The sequence below is a fragment of the Tursiops truncatus genome, chromosome 3, assembly GCF_011762595.2.
Source record: "Tursiops truncatus isolate mTurTru1 chromosome 3, mTurTru1.mat.Y, whole genome shotgun sequence".
Taxonomy (NCBI): domain Eukaryota; kingdom Metazoa; phylum Chordata; class Mammalia; order Artiodactyla; family Delphinidae; genus Tursiops; species Tursiops truncatus.
In genome coordinates, this window is record NC_047036.1 from 111,689,189 (window position 1) to 111,705,105 (window position 15,917).

General features: G+C 36.7%; 1 protein-coding gene across 4 annotated transcripts in view; it reads left to right on the forward strand.

The window, feature by feature from the left end:
* The window catches only part of SEC24A (SEC24 homolog A, COPII coat complex component), a 63,170-nt gene that overhangs the window by 42,716 nt on the left and 4,537 nt on the right, over window positions 1-15,917 (forward strand). For all 4 annotated transcript variants that reach the window (XM_004316901.4, XM_019924438.3, XM_019924437.3 and 1 more), the window contains 6 exons: window positions 3,628-3,801; window positions 6,659-6,769; window positions 8,847-9,022; window positions 12,654-12,791; window positions 15,301-15,405; window positions 15,731-15,823. In XM_004316901.4, the coding sequence (XP_004316949.1) occupies window positions 3,628-3,801; window positions 6,659-6,769; window positions 8,847-9,022; window positions 12,654-12,791; window positions 15,301-15,405; window positions 15,731-15,823 (797 nt within the window). The remainder of the gene's footprint in view (window positions 1-3,627; window positions 3,802-6,658; window positions 6,770-8,846; window positions 9,023-12,653; window positions 12,792-15,300; window positions 15,406-15,730; window positions 15,824-15,917) is intronic.

A 15,917-nucleotide genomic window follows, 5' to 3' on the forward strand; every position in this document is an offset into this window, starting at 1 on the left:
TTTCTTAATGGTACCCTTTGAGGCACAATTGTTTTTAATTTTGGTGATGTCCCATTTATCAACTTTTTCTGTTTGTGTTTTTGGTATCTTAATGTAGCATTAAACCACTGCTTAATCCAAGGTCATGAACATTTATATGTATGTTGTCTTCTAAGACTTTTATAGTTATAATTCTTATATTTAAGTCTTCGATTTATTTTTAGTTAATTTTTGTATTTGATGAGGTAGGTGTTTGACTTCATTCTTTTGCATCTGGATATACATTTGTCCCAGCACCTTTTGTTAAAAAGACTATTCTCTCGGGCTTCCCTGGTGGCGCAGTGGTTGGGAGTCCGCCTGCCGATGCAGGGGACACAGGTTCGTGCCCCGGTCTGGGAAGATCCCACGTGCCGCCGAGCAGCTGGGCCCGTGAGCCATGGCCGCTGAGCCTGTGCGTCCGGAGCCTGTGCTCCGCAACGGGAGAGGCCGCAGCGGTGAGAGGCCCACATACCGCAAAAAAAAAAAAAAAAAAAAAAGACTTCTCTTCCTATTGAAATGTCTTGGTGTCCATGGCCCCTTGTTGAAAATTAGTTGATGATAAATGTGAGGGTTTGTTTCTGGATTCTGAATTTTATTCTTTTAATCTATGTCTGTCTTATGCCAGTACCAAACTTTCTTGACTGTTGTGACTTTGTAATAAGTTTGAAATTAGGAAGTATGAGTACTCCCAACTTTTCTCTTCCTTACCAAGATGGTTATGATATTCTGGGTCCCTTGCATTTCCGTATGAATTTTAGTTTCATCTTGTCAGTTTCTGCAAAGAAGCCAGCTGGTATTGGATAGGAATTGTATATAATAGGTTAATTTGGGGAATATTGGCATCTTAACAATAATAAGTCTTCCCATCCAAAAACATGGTATGTCTCTTCTTTAATTTTTTCAACAATATTTTGCAGTTTTCAGAATGTAAGTTTTGCATTTCTTTTGTTAAATTTATTCCTAAATATTTTTTCCATTATATTTTAAATAGAATTATTTTTAAAATTTATTTCTCCTATAAATATAATTAATTCTTTGTATACTGATCTTGTATCCAGCAACCTTGTTGAACTTGCTTCTTAATTCTAATAGTTTTTTAGTATTTATGTTTTAAAGGGCCTATTTGTCATATCCCATTCATTCAAGATTGATGGACCTCAGAAATGATTATTTCTGCAGATATTGGCTCTAAATTAAGGGGAATGTACATCCTAAAAGTGCTTTTAAGACTTTTTCTACTTGGCAGGACAGAAGCTATTTTATATGTACCAAACTTTGCATAAAGAGCTTGGACATAGAAACCAACCTATGCCCTCTTTCTAGAGTGCTTAATTTACTAAATCTTTGTGGTTAATTTGTTTAGGTTTCTCTCTCTTTTAATGATAAATTACATTAAATTCATATTACATGAAATAATATGCTCTTGGTAAAGCTACAAAAAAAAAAGGTACAGTACAAAAAGATATAAAATGAGAAATTAAACTTAAACCAGTATAGTCTACCTCAGAGTTTCTCATATGCCCTTGAAAAAGTTTTCCCGTTCATATATAAGCATGGGAATATATTTTCGCCTTCAAATAAAAGCAGCGAGGGGGCTTCCCTGGTGGCGCAGTGGTTGAGAGTCCGCCTGCTGATGCAGGGGACACGGGTTTGTGCCCCGGTCCGGGAAGATCCCACATGCCGCGGAGCGGCTGGGCCCGTGAGCCATGGCCGCTGAGCCTGCACGTCCGGAGCCTGTGCTTCGCAACGGGAGAGGCCACAACAGTGAGAGGCCCACGTACTGCAAAAAAAAAGAAAAGAAAATATACCTGTTATTTGTAAAAAATGAAAACATTATTGATAAAGCTAAAGTCCTCTTGTATAAGCTTGTGTGTGTGTTATTTCACTTTCACTCCATCCTTATGTAGTCACTATAACCACATTGTGGTAATGCTAAGTTTTTCTATACGTTTACATACATATGTACCTCTCCATGGAAAATATATAGTACAGTGTAGTAGCATAAATAACGTTGTACATGTTTTCAGCAAGTCTTGGGCCTCTCACTGTTGTGGCCTCTCCCGTTGCGGAGCACAGGCTCTGGACGCGCAGGCTCAGCGGCCATGGCTCACGGGCCTAGCCGCTCTGCGGCATGTGGGATCTTCCCGGACCAGGGCACGAACCCATGTCCCCTGCATCGGCAGGCGGACTCTCAACCACTGCGCCACCAGGGAAGCCCAGCAAGTCTTGAAGATCTAATAATATTAGTTTATGTAGATCTGTCTCATGCTTTTTAACTTCTACCCAGTACTCAGTAGAATGTAAAAATCACAATTTAGTTATTTTCCTACTGGTTGTCATTGAAGATATTTCTGATTTTTTTTTGTTATGATTAATTTTTTTTGCACATATAAATTTGGCACTCAATTGTATCTATAGAATAAATTCTTTTTTTTTTTTTTGAGTTGTCAAGTGTGAGCAAATACCAGTTGTGAGATTTGTTAGTAGAAACACTGTTACGAGGATATTTTATGAGGATATTCTAGGATAAATTCTTAGTTATGGAATTACTGGAGTCGAAGTAAGTACCCATTTAGAATTTTGGTAGATATTGCCAAATTATTATCGAAAAAAGTTTTTTGAAAATTTGAATTCATTTAAGAAGATATCTTTTATTCCTTCCCCACTCTCACTAACTACTATGTATTCTTTAATATGATTCTGCTTCCAGTTACAATGTGTGGGTTGTTTTTCTCCACACTACCAAGCAGTTAACTCAGTTCTGACATCGTCTGTGTGGAGCTAACATCAGATCCCACAGGTTACGGGCTCAGTCTCACAAGACCGTCTCCCATCCTTCCCCCCCCCAACCCCATTTCAGAAACCAGTTGCAAGTCCAGTTTGTTACCTGTGCTTCTGACCAACTGGCTATAGATTGGATGTTCCAACAAATCCCTCCTTTGGTTGAAATTATTGGCTAGAGTGGCTTGTAGAACTCAGAGAAACATTTTAATTACTAGATTACTGGTTTATTTTAAATAACTCAAGAACAGCAAAATAGAAAAGATGCATAGAGCAAGATATAGGGAAAGGGCATGGAGCTTCTGGAGCTTGCTTGCTCTCTTTGAGAGCTTCACTCTCCCCAAATCTCCACGTATTCACAATCCCGGAGCTCTCTAAAGGACCCCATCCTTTTGGGGTTTTATGGAGGCTTTATTACATAGTCATGACTGATAAATCACTGACATTTGGTGATTGATTCAACCTCTAGCGCCTCTCCCCTCCCTGGAGATAGTGGTGGGGGGTTGAACTGGAAGATCTAACCCTCTTATCATATGGTTGAATCCTCTGACAACCAGCCCCCATCCTTAGGTTACCTGAGTGCTTTCCAAAAACCACTTTGTTAACATAGCAAAAGATACCTTTATGACTCTTAACACTTAAGGAATTCTAAGGGTTTTAGGAGCTCTGTGCCAGAAACTGGTGAAGACCAAGTATATATTTCTTATAAACCACAATATCACATTTAAACTTTCTAATTTACTCTGTGCTATTCTGATAAGTGACAAGGATAAAATGTAAATATATGTAGGTGCATATAAATCATTTTGATATATTTTTCTTTTCTAGGTCTTTCCATTCATACTTTCCATGGGAACTTCTTTGTTCGGTCCACAGACTTACTGTCTTTACCTAATGTAAACCCAGATGCTGGGTATGCAGTACAAATGTCAGTGGAAGAGAGTCTTAATGACACTCAGTTGGTTTCCTTTCAGTCAGCACTCTTGTACACATCCAGCAAAGGTAAGTTTTTTTGTTTGTTTTACTGTGGCAAAAACACATAACATGAGATCTATCCTCTTAACAAAATTAAAGTCTAAAATACCATATTGTTAACTATAAGCACAATGATATAGCAAAGGTAAGATTTTTGATTTGGCCATGTAGTCTATGGCTTGTGATAAACTCCTTGAGAGTCTACTTAGTGTCTGAAATATGTTCTGGTAATACAATAGTCAATAAAACTGACTTAAAAACCTTTTTCTCATAGGCTTATTCTAGTAGGGGAGACAAACAATAAAGAGGATACGTAAGTAAAATAGTAGTATGTTACATAGTAATATCAGTTAACGAGAAACAGCATGTGAAGGGTTTAAGAAGTGCTGAGGGGATGGTTTTTTAAGATAGGGTTGTCAGGAAAGGTCTCACAGAGGGTGATGTTTGAGTTAAGTTTTGAAGGAGCTCAAATGGAAGATAAACACTTTTTAAGGGTATAATTTGTTTAGTACTAATTAATTTATAATGTGTTTTGTCCTAAAGATGATGTGAAGGCTGGTTAAATTTATTTTTATTATTTTAAAGATTCACAGCTCTCACCCTATTCTGTTTTGTCTCCTTAAAAAAGGTTTTGGAAGTGTTTCTGTGCTATGTCTACTGACCTTCACAGCCCCACCAAAATCTATAAAAAGTGTATAATACAGATATTTTAATGAAAACCTTTAGTATGAGAGAAGTCCAGTTTTTGTACTATGATTGTAATACTGCATACTATAAATGTAAAAGTAAGATAGATTTCTGTCTCTAGGTATCATTTTTTATTTGACAGAAGAACATCCCAATCCTTTTTCTGCTCATTGATTTTTCTTAACATTTAAAAAGAAAAAGTAATATATAATTGACCTGTGGTAAAATCTACCATTTTAATGTATAGTTCCACAAGTTTTGACAAGTGTGTGTGTGACCACCACCACAATTTAGGTATCACAGTCTGTTCCATTACCCCTCAAATCTCCTTGTGTTTTTGTAGTCATTTCTCTCCCATCCCCAGCCCCTTGCAACCATTGATCTGTTTTCTGACTCTGTAGTTTTGCCTTTGTAAGACTGTCTTGTGAATAGAATCATACAGTAGGTAGCCTTTTGTATCTGGCTCTTTCACTTAGCATAGTGCATTTGAGATTATCCATATTGTTTCATCCAGCAGTAGTTATTTTTTATTCCTAAGTAGTATTCCATTGTACCCAGTTTGTTTATTCACTTTCCAGTTGAGGTACATTTGGGTTGTTTCCAGTTTTTGGCAGTTTCAAATATATCCCCTATAAACATTTGCATTGGATTTTTGTGTGAGCATAAATTGTGATTTCACTTCGGTTAATACTTTTTCAGTGTTTTCGACAGATGGCTAGGTTGTATGGTGAGCTTATGTTTAACTTTTTAGGAAGTTGCCAAACTGTTTCCTAAGTGGCTGTACCATTTTGCATTCGCACCAGCAGTGTATGAGAGTTCCAGCTGCTCTGCATCCTCACCAGCATTTGCTGTTATCAGTGTTTAGTTTTTGTTTGTTGTGTTTGGTTTGAGGTTTTTGGTTTGTTTTGTTTATCTCTTTTGCCATTTTAATAAAGTATAGTGATACCACTTTTAGTTTTATTTCATGTTTCCCTAATAACTAACATTGGATATCTTTTTATATATTTACTATTTGAAGTTTAGTTTATTTCTAATGTTTTGTTTTTATGGAAAATGTGATTATAATATCTATCCATGTCCACAAATCTTTGTCATTTCTGAAAATTTCCCTAAGATGGATTTCTAGGATTGGAAATAAAAAGTATAGAGATCAACTGTTTAGAAAAATCTTGGTATTGTCAGATTGCTTTTCAGAAATATTTTACCAATTTGTAGTCCCATCCAGTGCCCTTTTCATTTCAGCCTCTGATTTTGTGTGCATGTATCTGTGTGTGTCTGTATCTATGTTGCCAATATGATAGGCTAAACATTGTATCTTATTCCCTTTAGTTATCAATGTTTTTATCTAGACTAGAAACACTAAACAATATTACCCTTTTTTGTAGATATCACTTCTTCTCTTTAAAAGTAATTTGTATGAGCTCCTCCTAGATACAGTTTCGTTAGTCTTCATGTGTCCCTGCAGGTTGTAGTGTGGGTATCCTCTCTAGTTTTTTTACTTGTTCTTTGTTGTTCAAGGTCTTGCTCATTAGAAATGTTTTAAAGATTGACATGATATTTGATATTTTATGGCTCTCAAAAGATTTTCATTTTTGTTTCTTGTATTTATTGATTTTTATTGTTGTGGGTAATTACCAAAGAGGAAGTATTGTGACTATTAGTTGATTTCTTTCATTTTTTTTTTTTTAATGAAAGCTTTATTTGTTTGTCTGTTTGTTTATAATTTGGCTGTGCTGAGCGGCTTTAGTCTATTTCTTTTAAACTTTTTTCCTGTGATTAAAAAGAAACATAAAATTTCTCTGGACTTTAAATATCAAAACAAACTCTAGAACACATCTTGGAGTAGTGTTGTCTTACAGTATGTATATTTTCCCAAAATTGTGTTTACGGAAAAGGATAAAGTAACCAAAAAATTCAGAAAAGAAGTTTTTAAGAAGCTAGCATGTTACCATCATTTGGATATGATCCCTGTGGTCTTTTCAGTAATACCTTGAAGAAAAATAATTTTGTAGTAAAAAAGATAAAAGAAATAATGCTTTAGAGTTTTCACGAATTAAAGTTTTGATACTATCCCTGCTTACTATATATAACCCTGTTTGGTTCCAAATTGAAAAGAACTGATTTTTCCGAATAACTTTAATACAAACTATTTTTTATAGTGCTGTCCCTCACTATCATTTGTGTGTTTTGTCCAAAGGTGAAAGAAGAATTCGTGTTCATACTTTGTGTTTGCCAGTAGTTTCAACTCTAAATGAAGTCTTTCTTGGAGCTGATGTTCAAGCAATTTCAGGGTTATTGGCCAATATGGGTAAGAATTGTTGTCACCTATTGCAGATATATTGCAAGTAGTAACATTTGAAATGTCCACATAGTTTTGTTTTCCTTTAAATAATTAGCTTTATGATTTCAATATTTTGGATCCAGTGTATGCCTGCTAAGTAAATGGATCTGCTGCAGATAACTTGATCTTTTTTTTTTTAATTTAAACAGTTTTATTGAAATGTAGTTTCAGTTTATTGAGATATAAGTGATATAACAATCACTTAACCCATTTAGGTATACAATTCCATTGTTTTGAGTATATATACAGATTTGTGTGGCCATCATCTCAATCCGGTTTTAAAACATTTCCGTCACCCCAAAAGAACCTCATGTCCATTAACACTTACTGCTCACTCCCTTCTTCTTCCCTCACTGGCCTTAGGCAACCACTAAACTGTTTTCTGCCTCACAATCTGCCTGCTACGGACTTAAATAACCATGTTTTCCTTAATGTCTTCCATCTCAGAGTTGCTTTCTTGGATTTTTTTTTTTTGGATCCTTTTTTCAAATACATAGAGCTTAACATCATTTTGTTTCTTGCTCCCTTTCTCCTTCAGGGATGACTACCAGTGGGTCCATTTGCTTCAAACTCAAATCTGCCTATAATAGGAATAATTACCTATTTTCTTGAATTTCCTATTGGGAAAATTTTTCTTTAATGGAACAGGGTAAAGAATCTAACCTCACTTTAGTCTCATGTGTTGTCAAAAGTTAAAAATTGTGACCTAAGAAATTTGAGGATCATTGCCTTTATATTTTGTTGAACTGCTATGTTTTGGTAACAGTGTGATTATTATTATTTTCAGCAACAACTATATATCAGGCAGTATTTGTGGATTAAAAAAAATCTTCACAACAAATATTAGTTCTGTTATTAAGTTTGGTTGATCCCAGTATGCACTTTTTTCACATTTTGTCAAAATCTTTAAAATCAGGATGTCTTCAGTTGATAAAGTCTTAGAGTTACTGTTGATCAGGTAACAGTAGTCTTCATTCTTTCTTGCTTATGTACAAATTTGGTCATAGCAGTTAATAACATCACTTCATTGAGTTTTTTTTTTTTTTTTTTTTTTTTGTGGTACGCGGGCCTCTCACTGTTGTGGCCTCTCCCATTGCGGAGCACAGGCTCCGGACGCACAGGCTCAGCGGCCACAGCTCACGGGCCCAGCTGCTCCGTGGCATGTGGGATCTTCCCAGACGGGGGCACAAACCCGTGTCCCCTGCATTGGCAGGCGGACTCTCAACCACTGCGCCACCAGGGAAGCCCGAGTGTATTTTTGATAACACATGAATTGAGTTTAGTTGTAGTTTGAGAAGTCTTCAAAACAATTAGAGTGTTTTTAGTATTGAAGAAATTTTTTGAGTATAAAGAAAAGCATAAAACAGTGGCATGACAGATGATGAAGATCATCTAAATAGCTAAGAGTTCTTTCAATAAATATGAAATAAAAATTCTCTGTGGGGCTTCCCTGGTGGCGCAGTGGTTGAGAGTCCACGTGCCGATGCCGGGGACACGGGTTCGTGCCCCGGTCCGGGAGGATCCCACATGCCGCAGAGCGGCTGGGCCTGTGAGCCATGGCCACTGAGCCTGCGTGTCCGGAGCCTGTGCTCCGCAACGGGAGAGGCCACAACAGTGAGAGGCCCGTGTACCGCAAAAAAAAAAAAAAAAAAAAAATTCTCTGTGTTAAGAAAGCATGTGTGTTTGATTGCAGAGTTTTTTCTTTGTCAATGATACATAAAATAAAATGGTGGGTTACAATTAATAACACCTTAGATTTGGCGAAATACAGTTTTCCCATTTTACAGGTAAGGATACTGAGGCTCATGAAAGTTAAATTACTTGCCAAATATTCATACTGCTAGGAAATAGCAGAACAACATTTCAACACATGTTGGTTTGATTTTCCAAAGTATGTGCTTTTAACTGCTATGTTTGATTCCTTGTGTATGTAATAACTTGAGAGAGAATTTGTATAATTTTAAAAAAACTTTTCTTTCCTTAACAGTGGGATAGCTAAACTTCTATCTTTTTTCTCTTTTGTGCCTACCTCAACCTCTGTTAGCTGTTGACAGGTCTGTGACTGCCAGTCTGAGTGATGCTCGGGACGCCCTAGTGAATGCTGTCATAGACTCTCTTTCAGCTTATCGTTCTTCAGTCCTAAGTAACCAGCAGCATGGACTTATGGTTCCTTTTTCTTTGCGGCTTTTCCCACTGTTTGTGTTGGCTCTCCTTAAACAGGTAAAAGAATCAGAATCAGAAACTAACACAGTGAAAATGTCAACAGCCAAAGTTTTTGTCCTGTGAACCACTGAACATTGTATATATAACTTTACATCAGTTAAGTTTTCTGAGGACAGGGACCTTAACTCCTATTGTATCTTAAAGGATTTGTAACCAAAAAAATTTACAAAATACTGATTTAAAGTATGTGCCTTCTTTGTAAGAGATGCTCACTGATGAAGTATTCACTGATGTTATCGAAGATGCAAATGATCAGTTTTCCAGTTTTTCAAAACAGGAACTGTATATTTTACTGCTAGAGCAACAAGTCACACACGAGACTCTTCTTATGATGCTTTCCTGCTCCCTACAATATTTCAGCCATATTTCATTTCTTTTTTTTTGTAATGCAATTACTATTTATTTATTTAGGCTGCGTTGGGTCTTCATTGCTGCGCACGGGCTTTCTCTGGTTGCAGCGAGCGGGGGCTACTCTTCATTGCGGTGCATGGGCTTCTCATTGCAGTGGCTTCTCTTGTTGAGCACAGGCTCTAGGCGCACGGGCTCAGTAGTTGTGGTGCATGGGCTCAGTAGTTGTGGCACATAGGCTTAGTTGCTCTGCAGCATGTGGGATCTTCCTGGACCAGGGCTCGAACCTGTGTCCCCTGCATTGGCCGGCGGATTCTTTAACCACTGCGCCACCAGGGAAGTCCCACATTTCATTTCTTAATCTTAGAAATGCCTTCTCATACATGTGTACCTATTTCCATGATGTGCGTTATGCTTTCCTGTCCTTGTCTTTGAGCTCAAATGTTGTCCCTCTGGCAGTTGCCTTTCCTTCTGTGACCCGGTAGCTCTTTGTGCATATATTTATTTATAGAGGACATTTAAAAACATATTTATTATTTATTTTTTAATTTTTTATATTATTATTTACTTGTCTCCCCTGCCTACCTTTTGCCCATATCCCTGGCTCCTGAAAAAAGAAAAAAGGGAAACTCTAGCCTGGTGGAGGAGGCTTATTTTTCCAATGACCAAAATATAATGTCCTTAGAAAACAAACGTGGTTACCAAAGGGGATAGCGGGGATTGCGGGGGAGATAAATTAGGAGTTTGGGATTAACATACGCACTACTATATATAAGATAGGTAAATAACAAGGACCTACTGTATAGCACAGGGAACTATACTTAATATCTTATAATAACCTATACTGGGCTTCCCTGGTGGCGCAGTGGTTAGGAATCTGCCTGCCAATGCAGGGGACATGGGTTCCAGCCCTGGTTCAGGAAGATCCCACATGCCGCGGAGCAACTAAGCCTGTGGGCCACAACTACTGAGCCTGTGCTCTAGAGCCCGCAAACCACAACTACTGAGCCTGCATGCCACAACTACTGAAGCCTGCGCCTAGAGCCCGTTCTCCACAACAAGAGAAGCCACCGCAATGAGAAGCCCGTGCACCACAACGAAGAGTAGCCCCCACTCGCCGCAACTAGAGAAAGCCTGTGCACAGCAATGAAGACCCAATGCAGCCAAAAATAAATAAATAAAATAAATATATATATTAAAAAAGTAACCTATACTGGAAAAGAATCTGAAAAAGAGGAAACTGAATCACTTTGCTGCACACTTGAAACTAACACATTGTAAATTAACTATACTTCAGTTAATAAAAAATGTCTAAACTTGTAGACTTGGTATAACTTTCCCTTATAAAATTTTATTAAAAAGTTCATGTTAACAGATTACCTGGGGAACCATCCCAGATTCCAGGATGAATTAAGGACTGCTCTTGTCAATTTGTATACTTTCTGAACTCCAGCATTGGCCTGTCAGGTGTATGTTGTCTCTTCCAGGCAAGAAGGGCAACCTGTTACACATTGATAGAAATAGCTTTTGAATCTACTTCTAGTTTCTTTAACTCAAATTATGTATTTCCACTTCTGAAAATAATGTAAATACACAGAGGTTACGTAAATACTTAAATTTTAACATTTAAGAATCTGAGCTCTTCCCTCTTCAGGTCTTTCATTAAATGCTGTCCTTCACTGAGGCCTGCCTTCTGTCTTCTCCCCATTTAATATGCAGTACTGTCATCCCATCCCACCCTGACATTCTTTATCTCTCTTTCTTCCTTTGTTTTTCTCCATAGCACTTAACACTGAAATACCACATATTTTGCTTGTTTATTATTTACTTCTCCCTTACTAGGATTTTTGTCCACAAGGACAAGGATTTTTAACTTGTTTGTCTACCACTTTGTCCCTGCATCTAGAGCAGTTCTTAGTACATAGTAGGCAGTCAGTAGATATTTTTTGAATGAATAAATGGAACTTCTTTCATTTCCCATAGTACTCTTTCTTTAAGAACCTTTTCTCTTCTTGCTTATTTATAGTCAGTGCATTTGGGTTTTTTATTTGTTTTTTTAAAAATAATTATTTATTTATTTGGCTGCACTGGGTCTTCATTGCGGCATGCAAGATCTTCATTGCGGCATGCGGGATCTTTAGTTGTGGAATGCAGGATCTAGTTCCCTGACCAGGGATTGAACCCAGGCCCCCTGCATAAGGAGCACAGAGTCTTAGCCACTGGACCACCAGGGAAGTCCCAGTGCATTTGTTTTAAGGCATACTTTCATTGCTGTTCTCTCTCCCTCTTTCTATTCCTTTCCATCAATAGAAATGGCTAAAACCTTACCTCAGAACTTCATTATTCTTCATGGAGCTAATATTCCAGTTGAAACTCACAATTACTTATTATCTGTATGCTGCTAAGCAGTTGTCTTCAAATTATTAATTTTCCTGATTGATTTGTGAGCTTTGTTACATTATTTAATTTCTCTGTGGGAGAAACAAGGATAGTTAACCACCATTAATCATCACCCAGCTTTTACAGAAACTTAGATCTTTGGTCCTTCATATTTCATATATGTCTTTATTTTGTCATCTGCAATATAACTTTACCCTCCTTGCAATGTTATTTAGTTTTTTACATCACTATTGCTATACGGTAGATAGAGTGTTTAGATCGATTTCATTGATTAGGAAACAAATGCTGGAGAGATTAAATGACTTTGCCATGGTCAGATAATTAATTTGTCAAGACTTTCAGGTGAGGATATAGACACGATTTAATAGATGTGTGTGACTTATTAAGGTGTATATATATATATATATATGTGTGTGTGTATATATATATATGTTTTTTTTTTTTGTCTGCGTTGAGTCTTCATTTCTGCAAGTGGGCTTTCTCTAGTTGTGGTGAGCAGGGGCTACTCTTCTTTGCGGTGCACGTGCTTCTCATGCGGTGGCTTCTCGTTGTGGAGCACAGGCTCTAGGTGTACGGGCTTCAGTAGTTGTGGCTTGCGGGCTGTAGAGTGCAGGCTCAGTAGCTGTGGGCTTAGTTGCTCTGCGGCATGTGGGATCTTCCTGGACTAGGGATTGAACCCGCGTCCCCTGCATTGGCAGGTGGATTCTTAACCACTGTGCCACCAGTGAAGTCCCAAGATATATTTTTGAAAGAATAATTAACGGTAAATTTGTTAATTCTGTCTGAAGATATTCTTTTAACAACTGATATTTGCAAAATGTATATGTATTTGTTAAATACCTTTTCTTTTTTTTAATGGGGGTGTATTATTTTTTTATAGAAATCATTTCAGACTGGGACAAATGCATGTCTAGATGAACGCATTTTTGCTATGTGTCAAGTGAAAAATCAGCCTTTGGTTTACCTTATGCTCACAACTCATCCCAGTTTGTATAGAGTTGACAATCTCTCAGATGAGGTAAGATTGATTCATTTTTTAGTTGCTTTTACTTGAAGGTTTATAAGCCTAATTATATTGAATCCACTGCAGAAATGAAGAAAGGTGTTTTCTTTTTTAAAGCTTTTTATTTTATTCCTATATAAAGAAAGTTTGGTTTTGGAAAGCTCCTGAATATAGTACCTTTATTTATTAAAATAATAAACTTTACTGTTTAAGACAAATCTTTAGAGCAGATCTAAGTAAATGAAGAGATTGTCAGATTGACCAGAGCAACCTATGATTTATTTATTTAAGCAAATTGATCTGAAAGGAGTATCCCTAGAGTAAAATTACACTTAATTTAAATACCTCAAGTCAATGTTTAGTGTAATGGTGTCCCTCAATTAAAGAGAAAATATTTATCTGGTAAGTTGTAACATTATTTTCCCTTCATAGGAAATTAACCTGAGTTGAAGCTACAAGCATGAAAATGTTAAATCATAACCTTTCTTCCTACATTGTGATCAAATTAGGATATATATGTTGGAAGTAATATTTTGGTTAAAACCTTTTCGGAGTTTAAAGATTTTAGGGTACCTTGCATAATAAAGAAGAAATTACGTGTGAAATTTGAGGTAACTTTTTAGCAAATGAAAACTGTTGATGACATTATTAGTTTGTATTACAAAAATAATAACTCAAGATTAATCCTGTGTTTGACAAGTTCAACTAACTGGACCTGTCTTTTTCTCACATTAAAAAAAAGCAAATTAACATAAATACAAATGCAATATATTAGATGCGTATAATACAGAAACCACTAGAAAGAAGAAAAATAAATCACTCATATACATTCAAAGACAAGCACTACTAGGACTTTCGGTGGTGTATTTATCAGGACTCTCTTTTCTGCAAGTAAGCTTAGGAAGGAAAGGGGACTGATGTGGCACTCAAACACAAACCACATGAAAGGCTAGGGTATAACTAAACTCAGGTCTAGCTCAGATTCATAGACTCTCTTGCATTGCCTCATTGTTTCAGATTGGCCTTTTCTACCAGACTAGAAAACAGAGCCACTGATAGCTTCCCATCTTTATCACCAGAGAAGGACAAGGCTCTCTTTTCTTAGTTCACATTAATTTCTGAATGGCTGTATTTAAGTTATAGTCTCTTTAGCTGCCCACACACCCTAAGGCCAGAGGTCTTAAGGTGCTGTGATTAATAGTTCCTGGTAGAGCTAAAGCCTTATCAAGTTAGTACCCCTTGACGGGTCAGTATTTTATTTACTTTCTCCTTTAGATAAGGTTAATTAAGTACCAAGTTTTAGTACTTAAATCAACTTTTTGTCAAAAATGAATAGTTATAAATATTTAAAGGGGTGTGTGTGTGTGTGTGTGTGTGTGTGTTTTAAGATGGCAGTACTATACTCAATTATAAATGAAAACCTTCCATTTCTGGCCTTAATAAATATTAAATTGGAGAAAAACGCATTTGCATTAGACTTACTCTTCCCTCAGGATGTGTACATTGATCTAAGCCACGCAATCATCTGTTATTATTAACTAAATTCCAGACTTTATTTGGATCTTACTAATGTCATTTATCCATTCAGGATACATGATATTGATTGCATTTATTGTATTAGTTTTTAAAATAATAATTAAGATCAGAAATTATTTTGGCTTTATTGGGATTCATGGTGACTTTGTTTAGATAAGTGATACATATTTCTTCCTCTTCTTTATATTTAAATATGAATAATTGTGATTTACCTAAATAAGTTCCAAAGTCTCAGAGGTAACACTCATTAAAATTTTTGTTTGTTTAATTGTGGCTCCCTATTACTGGTATCTAAAAGCTTTAACCTTTTTTTTACTTTATTTATTTATGTATTTATTTATTTTTAACATCTTTATTGGAGTATAATTGCTTTACAGTGTTGTGTTAGTTTCTGCTGTATAACAAAGTGAATCAGCTATATGTATACATATATCCTCATATCCCCTCCCTCTTGCATCTCCCTCCCACCCTCCCTATCCCACCCCTCTAGGTGGTCACCAAGCACTGAGCTGATCTCCCTGTGCTATGCGGCTGCTTCCCACTAGCTGTCTGTTTTACATTTGGTAGTGTATATATGTCCATGCCACTCTCTCACTTCGTCCCAACTTACCCTTCCCCCTCCCTGTGTCCTCAAGTCCATTCTCTACGTCTGCGTCTTTATTCCTGTCCTAACCCTAGGTTCCTCAGAACCTTTTTTTTCTTTTTAGATTCCGTATATATGTGTTAGCATACAGTATTTGTTTTTCTCTTTCTGATTTACTTCACTCTGTATGACAGACTCTATGTCCCTCCACCTCACTATAAATAACTCAATTTTGTTTCTTTTTATGGCTGAGTAATATTCCATTGTATATATGTTCCACATCTTTATCCATTGATCTGTTGATGGACACTTAGGTTGCTTCCGTGTCCTGGCTATTGTAAATACTGCTGCAATGAACATTGTGGTACATGATTAAAAGCTTTAATCTTTTGCTTAATTCTTTAGGGTGCAATCAACATCAATGATCGCACTATACCTCAGCCACCTATTCTTCAGCTTTCAGTGGAGAAGCTGAGCAGGGATGGAGCTTTCCTCATGGATGCAGGCTCTGTGAGTAGTCTTGACTGCGCTGGATTCTTCTCTCTGCATACTACTACCTTCATTCCTCTTGATATCTCTCTTCCTTAACAGATTATATGCTGTTTAATCTGTATATTTTTGTATTAGCCACTTATCCCTCCATAGTCTCCTTTCATGCCAAGCATAAAATGTCTCATCATGGTAAATGGTAGTTATCATTACTTCAGTTGAAGGCTGTACAATCTCAGTAAACGTACTCATCTTTCTGATCTTTTGAAACATAGTCAGTGGTTAAAGGTAAGTCAACAGCTCACTGTTAAGCTACATCTCAAAATAGTTTTCTTCCCGTCCATAGGTACTAATGCTTTGGGTTGGAAGAAATTGTCGACAGAATTTTCTCAGTCAAGTTCTAGGAGTTGAAAACTATGCATTAATTCCACAGACTATGGTAAGATTATGTAATTATAGTGATTGTAATAGGCTTAAAGGCATTTCAAATGTGGCAAAAACATGAACATCCTATTTTGAAATCATAGCTATAT